The sequence below is a fragment of the Carlito syrichta genome, unplaced genomic scaffold (assembly GCF_000164805.1).
Source record: "Carlito syrichta isolate Samal-C Ts95f unplaced genomic scaffold, Tarsius_syrichta-2.0.1 Scaffold247193, whole genome shotgun sequence".
In the NCBI taxonomy this organism is placed as follows: domain Eukaryota; kingdom Metazoa; phylum Chordata; class Mammalia; order Primates; family Tarsiidae; genus Carlito; species Carlito syrichta.
This window is the reverse complement of record NW_007191289.1, coordinates 4,905-28,605: the sequence shown is the minus strand read 5'-3', so window position 1 is coordinate 28,605 and position 23,701 is coordinate 4,905. Positions and strand designations below refer to the sequence as shown.

The following is a 23,701-nucleotide window of genomic DNA, read 5'->3' as shown; positions in this document are numbered from 1 at the left end:
CACCCTTATGGAAGTTGGAACTGGCATCCAATTCCTGAGCAAAACCCGAAATGCACAGGCTATAAGAGATAAGATAGAAAAGTGGGACCTCATGAAACTGACGAGCTTCTGCAAAGCCAAAGAAATCATCAAGAGAGCAGGGAGACAGCCCACAGGCTGGGAAAAATATTTGCCAACTCCATGTCTGACAAAGGTCTAACATAAAGGATCTACAAGGAACTCAAACATGCTGAAAAGAAAAAAACAAAACCCCATTACAAAGTGAGCAAAAGATATAAACAGACACGTCTCAAAAGAAGACATATGAGCAGCCAACAGATACATGAAGAAATGTTCAAGCTCATTAGTCATCAAGGAGATGCAAATTAAAACTACACTGAGATACCACCTAACTCCAGGCAGAATGGTCATTATCAATAACTCAAAAATTAACAGATGATGGAGAGGATGTGGTGAAAAGGGAATACTTCTACACTGTTGGTGGGAATGTAAGCTAGTACAGTCTCTGTGGAAATCAGTGTGGTGATTTCCTAAAAGCTCTAAATATCCACCTTCCATATGACCCCACAATCCCCCTACTGGGAATATACCCTGAAGAACTCAAATCACTCTATAAAAAAGATACCTGCACATGTATGTTTATCGCAGCATTGTTCACAATAGCAAGATCATGGAACCAACCACGCTGTCCATCAAAAGAGGACTGGATTTTTAAATGAATTTCACAGCAACCTGGATGGCATAAGAGTTTATAATACTGAGTGATCTCTCACATAAACAAAGATCTGAGTATCACATGTTCTCACTCATAAGTGGACCTTGAACAACTACCGTAATACAATAAGAAAAGGATTGACAATGGTGGGAAACTAAGGGGCGGGGCAGGGAGGGGAAGGGAAGTGGGATTAAGGGTAGTCAATATCTGTCTGGGGAAGGGGGATATACCTCATCAACAAGGGTACCTGCACAATACATATTTGTATACCTAAACCTTAACTGTACCCGACAATTTTAAAATTAAAAATATATATTAAATAAAAGAAAATAGAAAAAATATTTGGCTTAAAAAAATAAAAAAATAAAAGATATTATAATGCAGATACAAAGGATTAATATACATAATCTACAGAGAATACTTAGAAACCGACATATTAAAAAAACAAATGAGCCGGGCTCGGTGGCTCAGCCTGTAATCCTGTGCTTTGGGAGGCTGAGGTGAGTGGATTGCCTGAGCCTGCGGGTTCGAGACCCACCTGGGCAACTTGGCGAGACCTCATCTCTACAATAAATCAAAAAATCAGTCGGGCGTGGTAGCGTGCGCCTGTCGTTCCAGCTACTCGGAAGGCTGAGGCGGAAGGATTGCCGGAGCCCAACAGGTCAAGGCTGCAGTGGCCGGGAGCGGCCACTGCACTCCAGTCTGGGCGACAGAGTGAGACTCCAACTCAAAAAAACAAAACAAAACAAAACAAATGGACAAAAAATATGAAGTGCAAACGACTTGAATTTACTGGTAGTCAGAGAATTGCAAACTAAAGATATGATGGCATTACATCTACTGATAGCAGAAATTAAATATAGTGACTACTAACTACTACTGGTTGAGGTATGGGTCAGCAGGTACTTTCCTGGGGAACTGTGAACTGTCATAGTCTTTTAGAAAAGCAAACTGGAAATAAATTAAGTAAATACAAAAAGTAAATAACCAGCTTAAAACACATTACCCACTGATTCAGAAATCATGCTCATAAGTCACTATTACATGTTCTAAGAAGACTCAGTACTTGTATAGGAATATTTAGTAAAACAATTTAGAGGCTAAAAATCATAAAGTAACAACTCACCAAAAGGAGAATGGTTGAATATAAAATAATAGACTTAAAAACAAGCAAAATAAATATGTACATAATCACATTTATGTGTTTCCATGAAATTCTGTACAAATGCATTATGTATAAAGAAATTTTTATTTGTGTTCAAAGATAAGCAAACAAGGTATGGAAAAGAATTAGCTTTGGAGTCAATCCTGAGTTCAGATCTTGACTCTACTATTTCCTTATTTAGCTAAGTGAATGTAAGCATATTGTTAAACCTCCGCTAGTCAATGTTTTTTCATTTCTAAAATGAAAATAATAATTGCCACCTTAAAAAAATTTTCTTAGGATTACTGAAATAGTGAATATAAAGTACTTTACAGACACATACTAAAGTGTTCAAAAAAGGTAGTTGTTACTGTTCTGTTATTTCCCTCCTGAATCCCTACTGAAATTTTAAAAAGTAAAGTTTTCACTTAGAAAGGAAAACAGGAAGAAGAAAAAGGGCCTCTGAACAAACTCCACTGTTTATAGATATAAGAAGCACCTTTAAAAGCATACTATATATTTTATGGTACTGAAAGGTCATTTGTCCTTGGTTACAAATGGTATATGGAAAAATTCCTACAAATAACCCTTACAAGACAGGATTAACAAAGCAAGATGATGACAAAGACAGTCATCAGTTTTGTTTGCCAAGTTAATTTTTTTTTGGCCTTCATTCAATAAGTCAAGCAACTCTTTCCTGCTTTAAATTTAGTCTTTCAAGAAGTTAAGCAATAATAATAATAATAATAATAATAATATTACATATAAAATTTCAGAACACAAAGTATATATCTGGCAAAGAAGCCATATTCAGAATAATATCTAGAAATTATTAATATGTATATTTATAGCTTACATGAATATTGTCTAAATATGTATATGTACAAATACTGCTATATCTAAGAAAGTACATGGCAGTTTTATTCATAATAGCTAAAATTGAAAAAAGTCAAACACTTATAAAAGCAGAATACATTTTAAAAAGTGTGGTTTGCTCATCTAATGAAGTATTCTCAACATTTTTTAAAAAATGGAAACAAAAAAAAAGTTATGATAAACTCCCAAAATAGATAAGCAAAGTCAGATACAAACAAGTATATATCACATGATTGTATAATTCTCTTTAAATAAAAATCAAGAACAATCAAAACTACACTAAGAAAAGTCAGAATAGTGATTATTCAGGAGTATAGCAGAAGTGGTTATGACTAGAAAGCTACAAGCACAACTTTTTGGGGGTGACGGATATGTTCTTGTTCTTGGTAGTAGTCACAGCAGTCTATTTATATGTAAAATGTCATGGAGCTATACACTTTTAAGTTGTGTATTTCACCCTCAGTAATTTATAGTTTGCTGAAAAAATAAATGTACAAAGTAGGTTCTCTCCACCCCCAACATTTTCAGAGTAGCTTTTTTTTAAAATGTCAATTACCACTCCCATACAATGATAACCATTATTTACAGGAAGATAGAAAATAAAAATAATACTAACTTACACTGGATATCACTGCAGCTATTAGAAAAAGATTTACAAATATTACAATGGTTAAATAATTTGTTTCTTCTGATCATCTACCAGCAATTTAAACTAATATAAATCTGTTTAAAACCTGTTCTAAGATTCCATCCATATGCACAGCAATAAAAGGTTAATGTGAAGTACAATGCATATATCATCAGTATACACAAATCATTAATCTAACATATTTTGCCAATATATGGTGTTTTATACATCATATAACTACCAGTTTCCTTTTCTACAAATAGATATCACCTATAACATGGAACCAGAAAAACACAATCCAATCAAACATACTTTGTATCTTTTAGTTATCTACATGAAAAGCCTTACAAAAATATTCAAAGTAATAAACTATTAAAAAATCACTTTTGACTAAACATTTCAAAAGACTTCAAGAGAGTAATTACATAGTGTTACAAATCCAAAGTATGACTTGCCAACAAAAAACAATAATCAATTAGGTGTGATTTTTGTTAGCTATATATTTATATAACCTCATTCTTCAATAGCTTCATTCATACTGTAAGTACAATTCTCTACTCATCTTTCCATGCCTAGAATCCATCTCAGCTGGGCATGGTGGCTCACATCTATAATCCCAGCACTTTGGAAGGTGGAGGCAAGAGGATTGTCTGAGCCCAGGGGTTTGAGACTAGCCTGGATAACTTGGCGAGACCTTGTCTCTACAATAAATCAAAAAATTAGCCAGGTGTGGGGGCGTTTGCCTGTAGTTCCAGCTACTTGCAAGGCTGAGGCAAAGGATTGCCTGAACCCACCAGGTGGAGGCTACAATGGCCGTGAGTATCCCACTGTAGTCCAGCCTGGATGACAGGGTAAGATTCTAACTCAAAAAGAAAAACAAAGAAACCAAAATTCATTTCAAATGTTCCTAGTGAGGATTCTCCCATTCTTCCAGGCTGAAATAATCACTCCTTTTGGTATCTCCCTCTGAACTTTTTTAAACACATTCTATCATAAGACAGTTAAATGCTTTTGTGTATGACCTCCTAGCTCCAACGTTGCACTTGTAATAGGCACTCAATAAATGCTGTTTAAACAATTATATCAACATAATGAAAGGAATCAGAATATTACTTCTTGAAACAACAAATATCTGTTTGGAAATAAGATGATGAGAAAAAACACTAATATTCTGAGGATATAAAAGTTATTTTCTGGTTAGGAAAGGACCTATATCTCATATTTAAATGCTGCTTTGAGAGTCGGGAAGATGGCAGCTGAGCCAGTTGGACTATGCGAGTCATGGTGTGAGTGAGTGTATGGAAAATTTTGTTGTATGTGTTGGTGAGTGAGTGGGCGTGTGAGTGGCTGACTGAGTGAGGGCTAGGGAGCAAGCGGCCAGGGCTCTCCCAGTGCAGTGGCTGGTGGCGCAGCTGCAGGGCTTGGACCCTAGTTATTCCCGGGATGCAGAAGCCAAGCACCATTTTCTTTCTTTCTTTTCTTTTTAATCAACGAAACCATTTCTGAGAAGAAAACTACTTCTGGAAGAGATTGTCCAAGTGGGACTCATGAGCAAGTGGTCAGGTCCCTAGTGCAACAGCTGGTGCTACAGCTTCTCTGCTTGGTACTTGGCTCTTCCCAAGTCACAGAAGCCAAGTGACATTTTGCGCCATTATTTTTTTAAAGAATAAAAGTTCTCCAGGGAAGAAGCAGCAGGGAGAGACTACCGCCCCAGGCTCTGGCTCACCACAGCAGCAGAAGAGACTGCCAGCTACAGGCTTTGCCTCACCACTTCAGCGCCTGGCAGGGCACTGGCAGCAGGGACTGTGGAGGGAGTCCAGAGGCTAAGTCCCATGGAAGAGGATAAAAGAGGCACCCCACTACCATCTTGAAGGCAGGGCAGGAAATTGCTCCGACTTGCTCACCATGGAGCAACAGACGTGATCTCTGTGACTGGCGGACCAACTACTCAGGGATTGATCGTGACCCAGAGGGAATATTCTGAAAGCACAAACTTCAGAGGGTAGGGGTTGGGTTGCTGAGTTCCAGGCAACACAACCCCTACCCTAATCTGGCCACAATACAAAGGGTGTGGCCAGAAAAGGATAAGGAAGGACTCCAAAGAGATCAGTGGTGAGTCTGGGGCTGACCCCAACCTCCTTCTCCCCAGTAATCCTCTGAACATCAGACCCACATAGCTGGGCCACGACTGAGAGGGACAAACCCAGGGAGAGCCTGGAAGTCACTCGCAATAGGAGAACTCCATTCCAGGATAGGCCTGGCTGGGACACCCTCTGTGAGTACATACCTGGGGAGGAGACAACTCTGCACCTCTCCATGGGAGGAGAGCTCCCTGACCATATGAGAGTGGGAGGGGAGAATGGCAGCTCCAACCGCCTCCACTGCCCCTCCTCCTTCCCTGCTCCAGACACTGAGGAGAGAGTGAAAAAGGTGGCTCTGCAGGAGACCTGAGTAGAGGAACAATAACAGAGCCTGCCACAAAGGGCAGGGTTTTTAAATTTTTTTTCCGACTTTTAAGAATTTTTTGACTGTTTGTTTGTTAGTTCATCTATTTAAAAATATTTTCCCTTTGTGCATGAATATGCACGTGAGGGTTTGATCTGAATCCCTCCTCAATTTTTTTTTCTATTTCTGTTTCTTCTTTTATTTGTCATTTTCTGTTTATGTGTGTATATGAATAACTGAGCATTCATTTTTCAATTTTACTGTTGTTATTAGTTTGTTTTTGCTCTTTTGTTATTCTGGTTTTTCTTTTTTTCATTTTTTATAATTTAAGGTTTGTGCCAATATATGTGTGAAGGTTTGATCTGAATTCCTCCTCTTTTTTTTAACCAGTCTTTCTGTTTTTCTTCCCTATTCACTTTGTGCTAGGCATGTGTGTGTGTTTAGTTTTATTAGTATTTTGTTGCTGCTGTTTGTTTTGTTACACTTTGTTGTTATTCCAGCTTACTTTGGGGGGTGTGTGTGTGTATGTCTGTGTCTGTGTGTGTTCAGCTGTTTTTTTGTATTGGTTTCTGCTTTGCATCATCATATATAGTGGTGGTGGGGAGTGGGTCTCAGGGAACACATACCACAATAAGTGAACACTGCAATCTGCAAGTAATTTCTGAATCCTAGTGCCCCATCCCCTACTTTAGTAGAATTTCAAAAACTACAAGAGACAACAGGCTTCCCATCCACCATTCTATTTCGAAATTGAACAAATTCAGAGCCCAGATCAGGGATATCATATATGCCATATATGATAAACCCACAGCTAACATACTGCTAAATGGACAGAAACTGGAAATATTTCCCCTGAAAACCGGAACAAGACAAGGCTGCCCACTCTCATCTTTCCAATTCAGCATTGTGTTGGAAGTCCTAGCCAGGGCAATTAGATGAGAGAAGGAAATCAGGGGTATCCAAACAAGAAAAGAGGAAGTCAACTTATCCCTCTTGGCTGATGATATGATCCTACACCTTGAAAATCCAAGGGACTCTGTCAAAAACCTGCTTGCACTGATAATGGACTTTGGCAAAGTCTCAGGATACAAAATAAATGTGCAAAAGACAGTTGCATTCCTATACACCAACAACAAACAGGCAGAGACCCAAATTAAAAGCACATCCCATTCACAATAGCCACACACAAAAATAAAATACCTCGGCATCTTCCTAACCAGGGAAGTGAAAGACCTTTACAATAAGAGCTATAAAACACTGCTCAAAGAAATCCAAGAAGACACAAGCAAATGGAAAAATATTCCATGCTCATGGATAGGAAGAAACAACATTGCTAAAATGGCCAACCTACCAAAGGCAATCTACAGATTCAACCTCAATACCCATTAAGTTCCTTTACCAACATCATTCTTCTCAGAACTGGAAATAACAATACAGAAATTCATGTGGAAACATAAACAACCACGAATAGCCAACACAATCCTTAGCAAAAGAAACAAAGCAGGAGGTATCACACTTCCAGACTTCAAACTTTAGTCTAAGGATATAGTAATCAAAACAGCCTGGTATCGGTACAAAAACAGGCATATAGACCAATGGAACAGGATAGAGATTCCAGAAGCAAAGTCTCAATTTCTCAACCAACTCATCTTTGACAAAGCCTCCAACAATAACCACTAGGGAGAGGAGAACCTATTCAGGAAATGGTGCTGGGAAAACTGGCTGATCATATGCAGAAGATTGAAACAGGACACCTACCTATCACCATACATGAAAATTAACTCTAAATGGATCAAAGACCTAAACGTAAAACCTCAAACTATAAGAATCTTAGAAAACGCAGGAGACACTCTTACGAAAATTAGAACTGACAACTGATTCCTGATCAGAACCCTAAGTGCCCATACCTAAGGTTCTGATCAGGAATTGAGTGGGATCTCATCAAACTGAGAAGTTTCTGCAAAGCAAAAGAAACCACCAAGAGAGCAGGGAGACAGCTCGTAGAATGGTAAAAAATATTTGCCACCTGTATGTCTGACAAAGGCCTAACATCTAGGATCTACAAGGAACTCAAATGTGCTGAAAGAAAAAAACCCAAACAGTCCCATTAAAAAGTGGGCAAAAGACAAGAATAGACACTTCTAAAAAGAAGATACATGGGCAACTGACACATGAAAAAGTGCTCAGCCTCACTTATTATCAGAGAAATGCAAATCAAAACCACATTGAGACAACACCTAACCACAGTAAGAATGGCCATCATTAATAAAACAAACAACAGATGCCTGCGAGGATGTGGAGAAAAAGAAAGGCTTCTACACTGCTGGTGGGAATGCAAACTAGTGCAACCTCTTTGGAAGACTGTGGCGATTTCTGTAAGAACTACAAATTGACCTTCCATAAGACCCAGCAGTTCTCCTATTGGAATATACCCGGAGGTACCCAAATCATTCTACAAAAAAGATATCTGCACACGTATGTTTGCTGCAGCTCTATTCACAATAGCAAAAACATGGAACCAACCATGCTGCCCATTGAAGGTGGCCTTGATTAAAACATTTGGTACATATACACAATGGAATATTTTTTTTTCTTTTTTGAGTTGGAGTCTCACTCGGTCGCCCAGACTGGAGTGCAGTGGCCACTTCCGGCCACTGCAGCCTTGCCTCCTGGGCTCCGGCGATCCTTCCGTCTCAGCCTTCCGAGTAGCCAGAATTACAGGCATGTCCTACCATGCCCGGCTGATTTTTTGATTTATTGTAGAGATGAGGTCTTGCTGCCCAGGCGGGTCTCAAACCCGCGGGCTCAGGCAATCCACTCACCTCAGCCTCCCAAAGGCGTGGGATTACAGGCTAAGCCACCGAGCCCGGCCACAATGGAATAGTATACGTCCATAAAGAAGAACAAACATATGGACTTCACAGCAACTTGGATAGATTTAGAATCGATTATACTCAGTGATCTATCACAGAAACAAAGAACAGAGTACCATATATTCTCACTCATAAGCGAAACTTGAACAATTATAACACTATAAGAAAGGGATTGATAGTAGTGGGAGATTGTCAGGGGGGTGGGATTGGCAGTTGAGGGAAATTGCTAGGGGAGGGAGGGGCACACCTCATCAACAAGGGTACCTGCATAATCAACATTTGTATACCTAACCCTGAACTGTATCCCACATCTTTATAATAAAAAAATAAATAATATAAATGCTGCTTTACCCCTAAGGTTTTTTGTTTTTGTTTTTTAAATAATACTTTTATAGAGATATTATCTATACCTTATAAGGTTTTAACATTTTTTTAGAAAAGGTTTCACCTTTTGTCATACTGAAAAATTCTCGGATTATTGAGGATTCTGAGCACTCCATTTATAACTCGTTTTGGAGTTGCATACTACTAGAGAACTGATTCCTCAAGATAAATACTTCAAGAATTTGAGAAAACTACAACTAAAGCCAGTAACATGAACACAAAGGCACAAAACATTGCCTAACCTTGCAGAAAACTACTTTAAATCCTTGTATGCGGCTGGGCTCGGTGGCTCAGCCTGTAATCCCAGCACTTTGGGAGGCTGAGGTGAGTGGATTGCCTGATCCTGCGGGTTTGACACCAGTCCAAGTAACTTGGTGAGACCTTGTCTCTACAATAAATGAAAAAAATTAGCCAGGCGTGGTAGCGCGTGCCTGTAGTTCCGGCTACTTGGAAGGCTGAGGCAGAAGGATCACTGGAGCCCAGCAGATCGATGCTGGGGTGGCCGTTAGCGTGCCACTATACTCCAGCCTGGGTGACGGAGTGAGACTCCACATCAAAAAAAAAAATCCTTGTATGCTTGTAGAAGAAATAATTTGCTTGCAAAACCATGAGGAATGCACAAACTTGATCAGGAGATACTGTGAAAATGAGGATTTTTCACTTTAGAGGAATGAGCAAAAGGGAATATGGTTTAAGATGACAGAATTATTTTCTCCCAACTGCAGAAACTAGATCTTCCCTACAAAAATGACATTTTTGCTAAGTGTGAAAAAGATTAAAATACTCAAAAGAAAATGTTCACACATTGCATAGCACAAGTGATCTGACTAAAAATGTAATTACAGTAAAAAAAAGGATTTGGATATACAATGGGCTAGGAAACATCCTTTGCCTCTGAGGTGAAGTCGATCAAGAAAGAAAATTTATACTTCCCCTTTGTGCAACAGAAAAAAACATCCGAGTTAGAAGTAATAATAGTTTTATTCTTATGTTAAATAAGGGAATTGTAAAAAATTTGTGGATGTCAAATAACAACAATGAGTTTTTCATTGGAAATTTCTAAAGGAATTAATACCAAAGCTGAATTATCATTCCCTTACCTTTGTGATAAGGATGCGATATTTTTCTACTAGGTGATCATTGTTGTGACAGCCTGCTAGCAGCTGCCAGACTTCTCCTCGAAGAGCTTCAGGGACACCATTTCTTACTAAGGATGACAACTGCTTTGGTCTCACACTCAAGTTCAGATGCCTAAAAATAAAGTCATAACCCATCAATTCATATAATAAAGAGTCTCTAAAGAGTGTTACCGTTATAAAAACTGAGCTAGCCGGGCTTGGTGGCTCAGCCTGTAATTCCGCGCCTTTGGGAGGCCGAGGTGAGTGGATTGCCTGAGCTCGCGGGTTCGAGACCCGCCTGGGCAGCGAGACCTCATCTCTACAATAAGTTAAAAAATCAGCCGGGTGTGGTAGTGCATGCCTGTAATTCCGGCTACTTGGAAGGCTGAGGCAGAAGGATCGCTGGAGCCCAGCAGGTCGAGGCTGCGGTGGCCGGGAGCGGCCACTGCACTCCAGTCTGGGCGATAGAGTGAGACTCCAACTCAAAAAAATAAATATAAAAACTGATCTAAATGATTTACAAAGATGTGAAAAGTTCACACACTAAAAAAGCAAAAAAAGTGCTGTTGAATTAGATGTGGCAAAAACAATTGTAAGAGACTGGGTAGAAGAAAATAAAAAACTACATGGTTCTGAAAACTGTTCCTTAAGTAGCTTTAAATTATTACTCTACCCTTTTTCTTTTTTAAAGAAGCAAAACTGGAAACTACAGCTTTATGGTTATGGTTTATATAAAAAGAGCAAAATTCCAATCAGCAGACATATAGTAAAAGACAATAACTTGACCCTACATCAAAATTGAGAAGTGAATTGTATATTTATATGTTCTAAGTTAAAATATTTCAAGTATGTTTCCCACAGTTTCTATGATACTTTCCTTCAAGTAACTCTTCTGAATGTCTGTGGTGGCTAAGAACATTCTACTGTACTACTGTATCATTACAATGATTTATTAAAATCTTTGAACTTTACTTACCTCATTTTTAAAATTGGGAAAATAATACTTGTCTTAAAATGTTGGCATAAATTTACAAAGTGCTTTTGTATACAATATCTTACTTGATTCTTATAACAACCATCTGAGGTAGATGGTAATACAGCTAGCTTTACACATGGAGAAAAAATTCAGGGAAGTCGATTAAATGATCGAGGCAGTTCTTAAATTCTTAAGATCAGGGAATGTGTTATATAACAACTGGTTTGTCATCTGAGAGCCACCATTACTGAGACAATAAAGCAGAATCCTGACATAAAAATAGTTCACGTGACTATTATGTTTAAGTAAAAGTTACTGATACAAAACAACCACCATAAAATTATAAAAAGACCTCAAATTTTCTCAAAAAGGTTTGCAGAATTCTACACAGAACTTTTAAAAATTATTAATTCTGTGACACTGGCCCCCTAATGTGAGAGCCATGACAGTTTGATATAGCTTTGTCCTTGCTTACATAAAGACATTATATAAAAGATGGAGGCTGGATGCAGTGACTCATGCCTATAATCCCAGCATTTTGGGAGACCAAGACAGGAGGATTGCTTGAGGTCAGACAGGGTAGCATAGTAAGATCTCTTCTCCACAAATAAAATAAAATAAAATAACTAGATGGGTATGGTGGTTCATGCCTGCAATCCCAGCCACACAGAGGCTAAAGCAGGAGGATCGCCGGAGCCCAGGAGACAGAGGCTGCGGTTAACTGTGATCATGCCACTGCCCTCCAGCCTAGGCAACAGAGTGAGCCCCTGGTTCATTAAAAAAAAAAAAAAAAACAGTTGGAAAGTTACCAGCAGAAAGAACAAACATAGTTCTGTTACTTAATTCAAGGCTTGGTCTGCTAAGTTCCAACTGGTGATGGATAGTTTTTGTAAATACACCGTATTTAAACATAGCCATTTTTATTTGTTTAAGTATTGCCCATGACTGCTTTTGTACTATAACAGCAGAACTGAATAGCAACAACAGACTGTTAGTCTGCAAAATCTAAAATACTTACTATTTGGTCCTTTACAGAAAACGTTTGCTAACCATAGCTTAATTTATATTGATACAATTATATTCAGAATAATTTTATGTCATTGATAATATTAACTTTATCCAGCTCAGCATCCTATCTTATAATGATATTAATTCTCTAATCCACTAAGAATCACATTAAATGAACTTGGAGAATCAGAGCACAAAGATACTATTATTAATGCTGTCACTAAAATCTAATGTAGTTTAAAAAATCAGCTTTGGGATTAGACTTTACTGTGTTAAAAATTCTAGCTCTGACATGTATTAATTAAAATGGCTTAACCTATGAATCAGTTTCCTCACCTGTAAAAAACAGACACTAGTTCATAAGGCTGTTGTTACAGCTGAAATAGAGCACGTAAATTAACACAGTGTCTCGCATACAGCAAATCCACTATTTCTTACTATGCTTACTACAACAACCATGACATCCATTATTTTAAATCTACAAAAATCCTGACTAGTAATTCTACAGATTTCTATTTTCTAAACAAAGAAACAGACTCTGAAGAGTTAAGTGACTTGTCTAGGACCATACAGTTTGAAAGTAGGAGAGGTAAGATTTGAAACCAGGTCTACCAGACTTTAAAATCCCATGATGTCCTATCCACAGAATACATATATATAATAATGGGGAAGAAGTGATAAAATGAAAAAGTGATACCTGAAAATATGATTAAAACAAAGAAAAGTAGTAGTTTAAGTACCCTGAAGACAGTAGAGACAGTAGAAACTCAATATATCTGAGAGAATGAGAAGTTACATATTGATTCAATGAATAACAGAATGATTAACAAAGCTTAGTAACAAAACAAATTCCAATTCACTGTATAAAATGCTGGTAGGTTCATCTAATAAAATCTAACTAGCGTTTTAATGCTAAATCTAAATGATTTTAAATATACTATTATATAACCATGTCAAACCATAATTATGCTTGTTATAGAGCAGAAACATTTTTACATAGACTAAATTCCTGTTAGCAGCAGCCCAACTACTCCAAATTCACTGAACTGAAAATTTTGACAAGAGCATCAGCAGTTTTGTCTCCTGATAATAAAAGAAATATCAAAAATACAAGATAACTATTACCCTGGGGACTTTTGCAGAATTCATTTATTAAAATTACTTGCGTAAACACAAACCATATTTTGGTTTGCTTTCTTCTTTTGTACAAATTTGACATATGCCAATGTGGAAAGTGTTTTGTCAAAAGCGTAAATAAAACATTGTAAGAGTGCTAGAAGCAGATAATGCCCATTTGTAGTCCTATCCCTTAAGCACATGAAATAATTTCTTAAAAACCCAGACTACAGGTTTTTCTAAGAATACAGTGAAAGACTCCAACAGTTAAAATTTCTGAGAAAAATCAAACCCAAAACAACAGGAGAAAAAAAAACTACATAAATGTCCCACCAACCTGACAAAGTAGCTCCAGTTATGTTAATAGACATCTTGGCTAATCTATTTATTTTTTGTAGAAACAAAGTCTCACTACACTGCCTAGGCTGGTCTCAAACACCTGGGCTCAAAAAATCCTCTTGCCTTGGCCTTCCAAAGTGCTGGGACTACAGGTGTGAATCACTGCACAGAGCTAATAGTGCTTCTTAACATTATTGTCAAGCTACCTCTTAAGCTAATGAAAAATTCCTGAATTTTACAAGTTAGTAGGAAAAATAACTGATACAACAGGTAATATATAACGTTTATGACACTTTGCTCTGTCATTTTGGACACTTACCACAGATAAGGAAAAGTCCTATCTGGTGTCTCTACTGTGGCTCTAGGTTATTCATATATCCTCTAAATTTCCCTGATAATTGTATATTGTCTTGACTATATTATCGCAACAAGTAAGTGGTTCCTAAACTCGTCAATATAAACGATACTTTCCTTATTTATTCTGTTCATGAGTTCATGTTTGAAGACACATTTAGCAATAGGAATTTATTATGTTCTTGATATTCTTAAATTTGATTTCACTACTATACTTATAAACCTCTAAAAACAGATTATAAAATGTAAATCTCATACTTAAGTTCATATTAGTGCTTCCAAAATTGAATATTACAGTTAGGTGAGATTCCCTATCCATGAAATGAGAATTGCAGATGAAAAGGAGAACTATTCTATCACAACTTACCATTTTGACAGCAGTTCTCCCCATGTTTCAAGAATCTTTTCTGCACATTCTTTGGATACATCACCAAATCCACTCAAGAGAGGTTCATCATTATCTTTAATAAACAAAACACATAAAAAAGGATAACAGAAGTGACTTTGTTAGTCAAAAGAAATGACACTGGAACGTAAGAGTCAAATTTGAAGGACTTTATCAGGAGTACTAAGTCATAATTCTTCTTTTAGTATTTATATATAAATACAAAGAGAATAAAAATGGTTCTAGGAGAAATGTTTTTGTATTCTCTTTAATTCTCTTTTGCTTTCCACATGGGTCCATTTATGTCAATCACAGAAAAGAACCACTTAATTGTAAAATTAAAGGGCTCACATTATATGCTCTCTTTTTCCAGAGCAAACAGCTTTATGCACGAAAACATATAACAGTCTTATTTATAAGAGTTAAAAAACGTCAAACCACCTAAGTGTTCAATAATGGGATTAAAGAATGGTTGAATAAATTACACACACAATGTAACTGCATATTGACATTTATGTTTACATAATGATATGGTAAAATACAAATATGAAGAACTTAATCTTCATTATGTTTAAAAATAGAAAACAAACAAAAATGAACTATAACAAACACTAACAATTACTACCTCTGAGTGAGAGTTATCATTAATATTTTTCTCTGATCTTTTATGACTTTATAAATTTTCTACAATGGCAAATAATAATTTCTAAAAGAAAGCACAAAAATATTAAAAAGGACCAAATTAAATTCCTAATATTAATTATGTAAGAAAAGTATTCAAGTTAGAATTTAGAGCTTGTAAGATACAAAGACTGAAAAAAGTGACACTGATAAAGGTATGAGAGGAACTGAAAAGCACAATGAAAGCAGAGGAAAAAATACAGACTAAGATATCTATATTAATCTTCTTGTGAGGGAGTTTTAAACTTCTTGCTACAAACAGAATCAGGATGAATACATCTCATTGCTTTCATTTGGTATATGCCCACAAGTGGCATATACTTTTTAAAATGCACAGTTTTAAGAATGCATACTTTTAAGGATAATGAAATTTTCTGACAAACTAACTTTCAAAATAGTTCTACCAATTTACATTTCAACTAATTGGGTACAACAGTTCTTGTTTCCTTGTGTCCCTACTAACGCAATTTTTAGGTTTTATTTGTTTTTGATTTTTGGCTTAAACTAAATAAACAAACTTTGGGACTTTAATATTGCATGATAAATTTTCATCCCCAATGGAGATAATTATGGGAAAGCACTGATTTATAAAGACTCAAAAACCCATGATACTCCTTATTAAACTTTGCATTATAGTGTCTTGGACATTATGAACTGTTTTGGAGGTGAGACAGAGAAGAAATAGACAGAATGTGAGAGATCTTCTGCAGGATAACAAGGCAAAGAAGACAAAAAGGCTCAAAGGCACTGAGGTAAATGTCCCCAATTGTCCTACCTTGCTATACTAGCCTACTCTAATCTCTCAAGTAATTTTTTACTCATTAAAATATCAATATGTTACTATATATTGTGTATATATATATATATATATAGTATATATGTATGTATATAGTATATATAATATATACTACACTTTGGGGGAATGGCAGCTATGAAAAGTGTACTAAAATTTACAGGAGATAACAATTCCTCCAGAAATATTAGGAAGATCTATCTTACACTCTCTTTCTTATATTCTCGTTTACTGTTTTAGATGCTTTCAACAAATGTGGATAGCAGTAATTTAAACACTGTGTTAAGAACCCATCTGCCTACGGTAGGTGTATGGGTAGGGAGTGAGCAGGCAATTTCAGATGCAGCTTCTAACACTTTTCATTTATAACTGCTAGCTTTCTGCCAAATGTTCTATGGATTTCTAGCCATTTCTTTACAGGGAGCAAACAGATCACAACAGGTTTCCCTGGTTTGTAAACTGGGTTATACAGAAAAGATGGCATGGATCCATAGTTTCTTTCCTTTAGTCACAATTCTTCTATCATTAGCTCTTCACTATGAAAATAGATCCTGGGGGTTACCTATCTCGCCTGTATTTACTACATACCTAATATACACCAGGTATTGTAGTAAACACTAGGGAAACACCATGGGGCAAAATCAGACACACTCTTTTCCTTCAAAGAGCTTATGTTCTGGTGTTCCCTGATTTTCCCATGAACTACTCATTGCCATAGAGGCCTTCTGAATCCCCTCAAAAATTAAGAAAAATGTATACCTGCTATAAATTAGAACTAGATGTCAGTCCCGATGGACCTTTAGTTGGGCCCAGATTTCTTTGTAACCAGTATCCTCGAAAATCTATAGTATGAAGATCTGGGCGTTTTCTGGTTTCATAACAAATAATGTCTTTCTTAATTTTTGGTCCTTTTGTTCTTATTGCTGAGTTAAAGAGAGGAGAGTTATGTAAACTGTTACCTACTGTGCCATTTTAACCAGTGTTGAACTAGAAGAGAAAGTGCAAACCTCAGGAATAGTGATTATATGGCGAGTAGTTTCAAACAGTAGGAATTAGTTCACTTTTCCCAGATATAGCATATGACTTAAATGGGCTTTGCAAGGGGGCTAAAAATTGCATCTCTGGCTTCAAAAACAATACATGTGCTTTTTTTGCACTTCAAAATGCTTTATGTGAACTAAATGCAAGAGATGATGATAGACTATAGTTAACACTGTGGACTTACAGACCTGGATTCAAATCCTAACTGCCAGTTTCCAGCTGTGTGACTCAGAAAATTCACTTTTCTGAGATTCCATTTATTTATGTGCAAAATAATGGTAACAATAAATCCTAATTTTAAAAAATTATCATGAGTATTACATAAATAAACAAATCATCTGCTTACCACATATTAAGCAATTAGTAATTGGTAGCCATAATTATTACTAATAAACAATCCTAAATTGATTCATCACAAGGACAATGGGAATTACAGAAAACAATGGGTACTGGAAAGTCAGTTCCTATTCTAAACTTGAAAAAAACACATATAATCATAGATATGTATTTCTTTTACCCAAATAAATCATTCCTGCCCTCCTCATGCCTTTGTTAAAACAATTTCTTAGTCAGAAATGTCTAAAGCAGTCCATTTGTGTCTAGTGAATTTTCCTCATACGTAGAATTCCCTGCTTAAAAACTAATCTTCATGATGCCCCACTAAACTCCCCACAATGAAAACTGAATCCTCCTTTATAAATTTCCAGAACAGTTCCTGTGACCCTCTCATAGATACATGCTTCATATGACCTTATTTCATAATCAGCTATTATTTATGCATTAAAAACAATGCCAGGCCAGGTGAGGTGGCTCACACCTACAATCCCAGCACTTTGGCAAGCTAAGATGAGAGGACTGCCTAAGCACATGGGTTCGAGACCAGCCTGGGCAACTTGGTAAGACCTCGTTTCTACAATAAATCAAAAAATTAGCCAGGTGTGGTGGCGCATGCCTGAAGTTCCAACTATTTGGAAGGCTGAGGTGGAAGAATCACCTGAGCCCAGCAGGTCAAGGCTGTGATGGCTGTGTGCCACTGCACTCCAGCCTGGGTGCCTGGGCAACAGAGACTGCAACTCAAACAAAACCACAAAAGCCGGGCTCGGTGGCTCAGCCTATAATCCCACACCTTTGGGAGGCTGAGGTGAGTGGATTGCCTGAGCCCGCGGGTTCAAGACCCACCTGGGCAGCGAGACCTCATCTCTACAATAAATCAAAAAAAAAATCAGCTGGGCCTGGTAGCGCGTGCCTGTAATTCCGGCTACTCGGAAGGCTGAGGCAGAAGGATTGCCGGAGCGCAGCAGGTCGAGGCTGCGGTGGCCGGGAGCAGCCACTGCACTCCAGTCTGGGCGACAGAGTGAGACTCCAACTCAAAAAAAAAAAAAAACCCCACAAAAAAACAAAGAAAAACCTACAATGCCATGGTATCAAGTTATAAATTAGAAAATGACTCTCAAACATTTACTTTTCCTCTGCTCCTTCTCTCATTCACTTATACTGCAGACTAATAAATTAATTCAATAGGAACAATCAAGAAAAAAAGTGAAAAAGAAAAAAAAGAACAAGTAGATTCTTAATGTTTATCAGTATGAAAATGAAATAATAAATAAATGTGTATATTTATAGATATATTTGGTGAAGGGTCATAGGTGGAAGCTACATTTTGGCAAGCAAAATCACCCCCATAAAATGAATCAATTGAGATAGCAATGTTTCCTTAGGTGGAAGCTGTGCCATATTTGTTATTTTTAAAAAGTACTAAAACATTAAGTTACCACTAAACTGATTTTTTAAAAAGCACTAATTATAAATCTCATTTTTCCAACTTTATTACGAAGAAAGCTCAAATTTTAATCTCCCACAATTTCTTATATTTGGTAGACTCTCATAAGGAATTCACTGAATGAATTCCAAATGCCATATCACATTATCAATCTCCTGATAAAATTTTAAAGGTTTGCACAGTACCTCACTCCCAGATGTAAATTAAGCTCTCCCTACAGTTTACCTTCCTCTTCATCATCTTCTGGAGGAGAAGGTATCATTGAACTCTGAGATCCAGACTGTGGCAGGCGAACTGAAGGACTGGCTGTAGTTTTCCTCCTCTCTCTTTCTGATTCACTTTCCAAGCATACAACTTCATATAAAGTGTCAGCATTATTCTTTCTCTCCTTTTGCTTTATCTTGAGGATGAAAAAATATTATTTATTAAGCTGCAAAATTCTTTGTGTTTTTAATTAAGCATCATTTCTGATTTCAAACAGTATATGAGACTAAATGGTATTTCTCTGAATATCTACACTAAATATAACCTTTTCTAAATAGAAAAGCATATGTTTGGATTTTAAAAACCCTTAGGAAAAGAGGGCATTTACGGAGGAGTACTCCACTTGTACCATTTTATTCTTGTTGAAACTATATTGTCAAATAGCCAACTACCGATGTTTAGTCAGTGTGTTTAGTCACTGTATCTTCTACGCTAGTTATAATGTCCTTCAACGTTTCTTATATAAAACAATATACTTTAAAACATAAACTTTAGAATTTACTAAAATGTTTCAGTGTTTTTTCCCCAATCCTTTTGCTTAATTAAAACAATGTGGAGAACTTTTCCTTCAACTAAAAGGTTTAACTTGGAGAGGGGCTGAAGGTGTGAGTGGCAACAAATACAACCCCCCAAAGTTTGATAACTCCAATTGATTTGTATTTTGGTATTATTCTGAGGTAAACACAGAAGAGCTCAAAATTAAAATGACCTTAACTAAAAATTAAAAACAAGGAATATAAAACTTTGCCAGTACAATAAATACTGTCAGTACATTAACATTCCACAATACAGCCAGTTTAAGGAGGAGGAAAAAAGTAGAATGAAACGCAGCAAAGATGAAGAGGGAGAACTGCATGAAAAGGTACAGAAAAAAATAGAAAAGTGGCTAAACCAAAGAGAAACACACACACATAAAAGTAAAAATGTAGAAAGGGAGAGGAGGAAGAGGTTAATTGGCTGAAGAAATATCAGACAAAGCAGATTCTTATCACTGCAATCTTCATTTGGGTTCTTGAAAAAGATTACCCCAATCCTGGAAGTAAGGCCAAGATAGGGGCAATATGTCCTTTCAATATCATCCTGAAGTACTCTTTAATACAGGAGTCAGCAAACTTTTCTGTAAAGGGTCAAATAGTAAATATTTTAGACTATGTTTGCCAGTAATCTCTGTTGCAACTACATAACTCTGTCATTACGCTGCAAAAGCAGTAACAAACAAGAAGTGAGTTTGTCTGTGTTCCCATAAAACTTTAAAAAAGTGCCAGGCAAGATTTGATGCACAGGCTGTAGTTTGCAGACTATGGTTTAACATCTACACCCAAGGATGACTTAATTTTCTTCATGAATACACTATTTTGAGTTAGCTGCTTACTATTAATTGGGGGTTCAAACTCTGAAAATACATGTTAACCTGTAGATTTGTGTACTGGAGATATGCAAATGATTTCTGTTCAGAAGAAAAGATAACCCAAAGGTACCTATAGGACATTAACCAGTTTTGTTGCCAACCTAGCAAGCCTATTCTAACAATCCCTCCCTCCCTCCCTCCCTCCCTCCCTTCCTTCCTTCCTTTGAGTTCGAGTCTCTCTGTCACCCAGACTGGAGTGAAGTGGCCGCTCCCGGCCACCGTAGCCTCAACCTGCTGGGCTCCGGGGATCCTTCCGCCTTAGCCTTCCCAGTAGCCGGAATTACAGGCATGCACTACCATGCCTGGCTGATTTTTTGATTTATTGCAGAGATGAGGTCTCGCTGCCCAGGCGGGTCTCGAACCCGCGGGCTCAGGCAATCCACTCACCTCGGCCTCCCAAAGGCGCGGGATTATAGGATGAGCCACCGAGCCTGGCGTACAATCTTTTTATTTAAAAGGAGGAACCACATAAACTCAAATTCCACAGATACTTAAAACTAGTTTTGCCATCATTTCTGGTTCCATCATTAATTAATGAATTAATTAGAATATTTGACAGATATTTATTCTAAATTTGCAATAATTATGCTTTTTAACTCTTAAAAATTATACTTAGCCGGGCACTGTGGTTCACAGCTGTAATTCCTACACTTCAGGAGGCCGAGGTGAGAGGACTGCCTGAGCCCATGGGTTCGAGACCAGCCTAAACAACTTGGTGAGACCTCGTCTCTAAAATACATCCAAAAAAAAAATAGCTGGGCATAGTAGCATGTGCCTGTAGTTCCAGCTACTTGGAAGGTGAAGTGGAAGGATCACCTGAACCCAGCAGGTCAAGGTTGCAGGGGCCGTGAGCGTGCCACTGCACTCCAATCTGGGAAACAGAGTGAGATTCCAACTCAAAAAAAAAAAAAAATCATACTTTAATAAGGAACAGAATTTAAAATTTTTGTTTTTGTATAAATTGCTTTTTGAAACATCAGATAATTATTACCCTAAAGAGTTCACTGCTATCCCAAACAGTTCAAAGATAAGTAATACCTCTTTATTGTTAAAAAAAAAAAAAGCATTTTACCTAGGCTCTAGGCTCTTCAGTGAGTCCCCATGACCAGAGAATATATTGCCTCTTTATTAATATAAAGTCAGATAAAAACAGAGTCAATAACTGGACCAAGCTTGTAAGTCAAGAACTCCAGTTGGGAAAAAATATTAATTGTTGAAGCTGGGTAATCATACATAGGAAGTCATTATACTACTTTTAAATATCTTTATAAGCTTGAATATTTTATAGTAAAAATTTTCTTTGACTTACATATAATATATATAAAACTTTTATATATCAAATTACATGTATAATTTGAACATAAGTTTTAAAAAATATATCTCATATATCAGATATATATAAATCATATACATATAAAATTAATAGAAAGCACTCTAATAAGACAAAAAAGTAGACTTGAATAAATGACATTTCATATTCCTGGATAAGATGACTCAACATCATAAAAATGTCAATTCTCAGACCCAGCATTTTGAGAGGTCGAGGAGAGTGGATTGCCTGAGCCCATGGGTTCGAGACCAGCCCGGGCAACTTGGCAAGACCTCATCTCTACAATAAATCAAAAATTAGCCAGGCGTGGTGGCATGTACCTGTAGTTCCGGCTACTTGGAAGACTGAGGCAGAAGGATTGCCAGAGCTCAGCAGGTCGATGCTGGGGTGAACGTGAATGTGCCACTGCACTCCAGTCTAGGTGACAGAGTGAGACTCCAACTCAAAAAAAAAAAAAAGTCAATTCTACCCAATAAAAATGTCAGTAATTTTTTCCTAGGGCTAGAGAAGGTGAACATAAAGTTTAAATGAAAAAAAACAAAAACAAACAAGTAAGAATATCCAGAAAAACCCACAAAAAAAAAGCATCTGAGGAGGGAAGGTAGTCCTACCAGATATTAAAGAGGCCGGGCTCAGTAGCTCATGCCTATAATCCCAGCACTTTGGGAGGCCGAGTTGAGAGGACTGCCTGATCCCACAGGTTTGAGACCAGCCTGGGCAACATGGTGAGAATTTATCTCTAAAATAAATCAAAAAATTAGCTGGGCATGGTGGCTTATGCCTATGGTTCCAGCTAAGGCAGAAGAGTTGCCTGGGTCCGGCCAGTCAAGGCTGTGGTAGTCGTGAGCATGCCACTGCAAGTCAGCCTGGGTGACAGAGTGCGACTCCAACTCAAAAAAACAAAACAAAAACATATTAAAAAGTCTACATAATTAAAAAAGTGTGCTACTAATGTAAGACCAATGGAACAGAATAGAAATACTAGAAAAAGGCCCAAATACACATGAAAATTTGAAATATGACAAGAGTAGCATTTCAAATCACTGGGTAGAATCGTTAGAATTTTTAATGAATGGTGTTGGGACAAGAGGATGGCCATTTGGAAAAAGATTAAATCAGATCCATACTTTTTACTATATCCCAGAGTTCATCAGAATAAAATAGTAATGAGTCAGAGATCTAAAAGTAGAACAATGAAACCATATAAGCAATAAAGGATAATATGTACATTCTTTTGTAACTTGAGAATAAGTAAAGTCTTTCTAATCATGATCCCAAATCCAGAAAGCTTTAACAGAAAATACTGATAAATTCAAATTCATAAAAAGAAACTGGCTAGGGGTTCACACCTGTAATCCCAGCACTTTGGGAGGCTGAGGCAAGAGGACAGCCTAAGCCCAGGGGTTCAAGACCAGTCTGGGCAACTTGGCAAGACCTCATCTCTACAGTAAATAGAAATTTGCTGGGTATGGTGGCACATGCCTGTGGTTCACACTACTTGGAAGGCCGAGGCAGAAGAAACACATGAGACAGGCAGATCAATGCTGTGAGCATGCCACTGTACCCCATCCTGGGGGATAGAATGACACTTGAAAGAAAAAAAGAAAAGAATGAAAGAAAGAAGGGAGGGAGGGTAAAGAAGAGAGACAGAGAGAGAAAGAAAGAAAACAAGAGAGAGAGAAAGAGAAAGAAAGAAAAGAGAGGAAGAGGAGGGGAGAGGAGGGGAGAGGAGAGAAAGGGAGAGGCAGAGGAGGGAGAGGAGGGATGGGGGAGGGAGTGGGGAGAGGGAGAGAGGAGATGGAGGGGAGAAAGAGAAAAAGAGAGAGAGAGAAAGCGGGGGTGGCAGGGAGGGAGGCAAGCAAGACGGAGAGGCGCAGACAGACTAACTGCATGGCAAACGAAAAAAGAATAGCCATAATTTAAGTTAAAAGACAAATGACAAACTGGGAGAAATATTTTCAACTCACATCTCAAAGGGTTAATCTATTGAGTATGTTAAGTGCTTCTAAAAATTAACAGGAAAAGAGCAAAAGCTATAAAAAG

The 23,701-nt window shown here is 37.3% G+C and overlaps 1 protein-coding gene across 1 annotated transcript; it reads right to left on the bottom strand.

Annotated features, from left to right (window-relative positions):
• Positions 1-9,939: 9,939 nt before the first annotated feature.
• LOC103253711 (rab GTPase-activating protein 1-like) lies at positions 9,940-19,056 on the bottom strand (the record flags this gene model as incomplete). The annotated part of the gene is made up of 4 exons (XM_021709518.1): positions 9,940-9,999; positions 10,166-10,316; positions 14,344-14,437; positions 18,882-19,056. Coding segments are annotated over 4 exons (480 nt in total), but the record flags the coding sequence as incomplete, so codon positions are not given.
• Between the last annotated feature and the right edge of the window lie 4,645 nt (positions 19,057-23,701).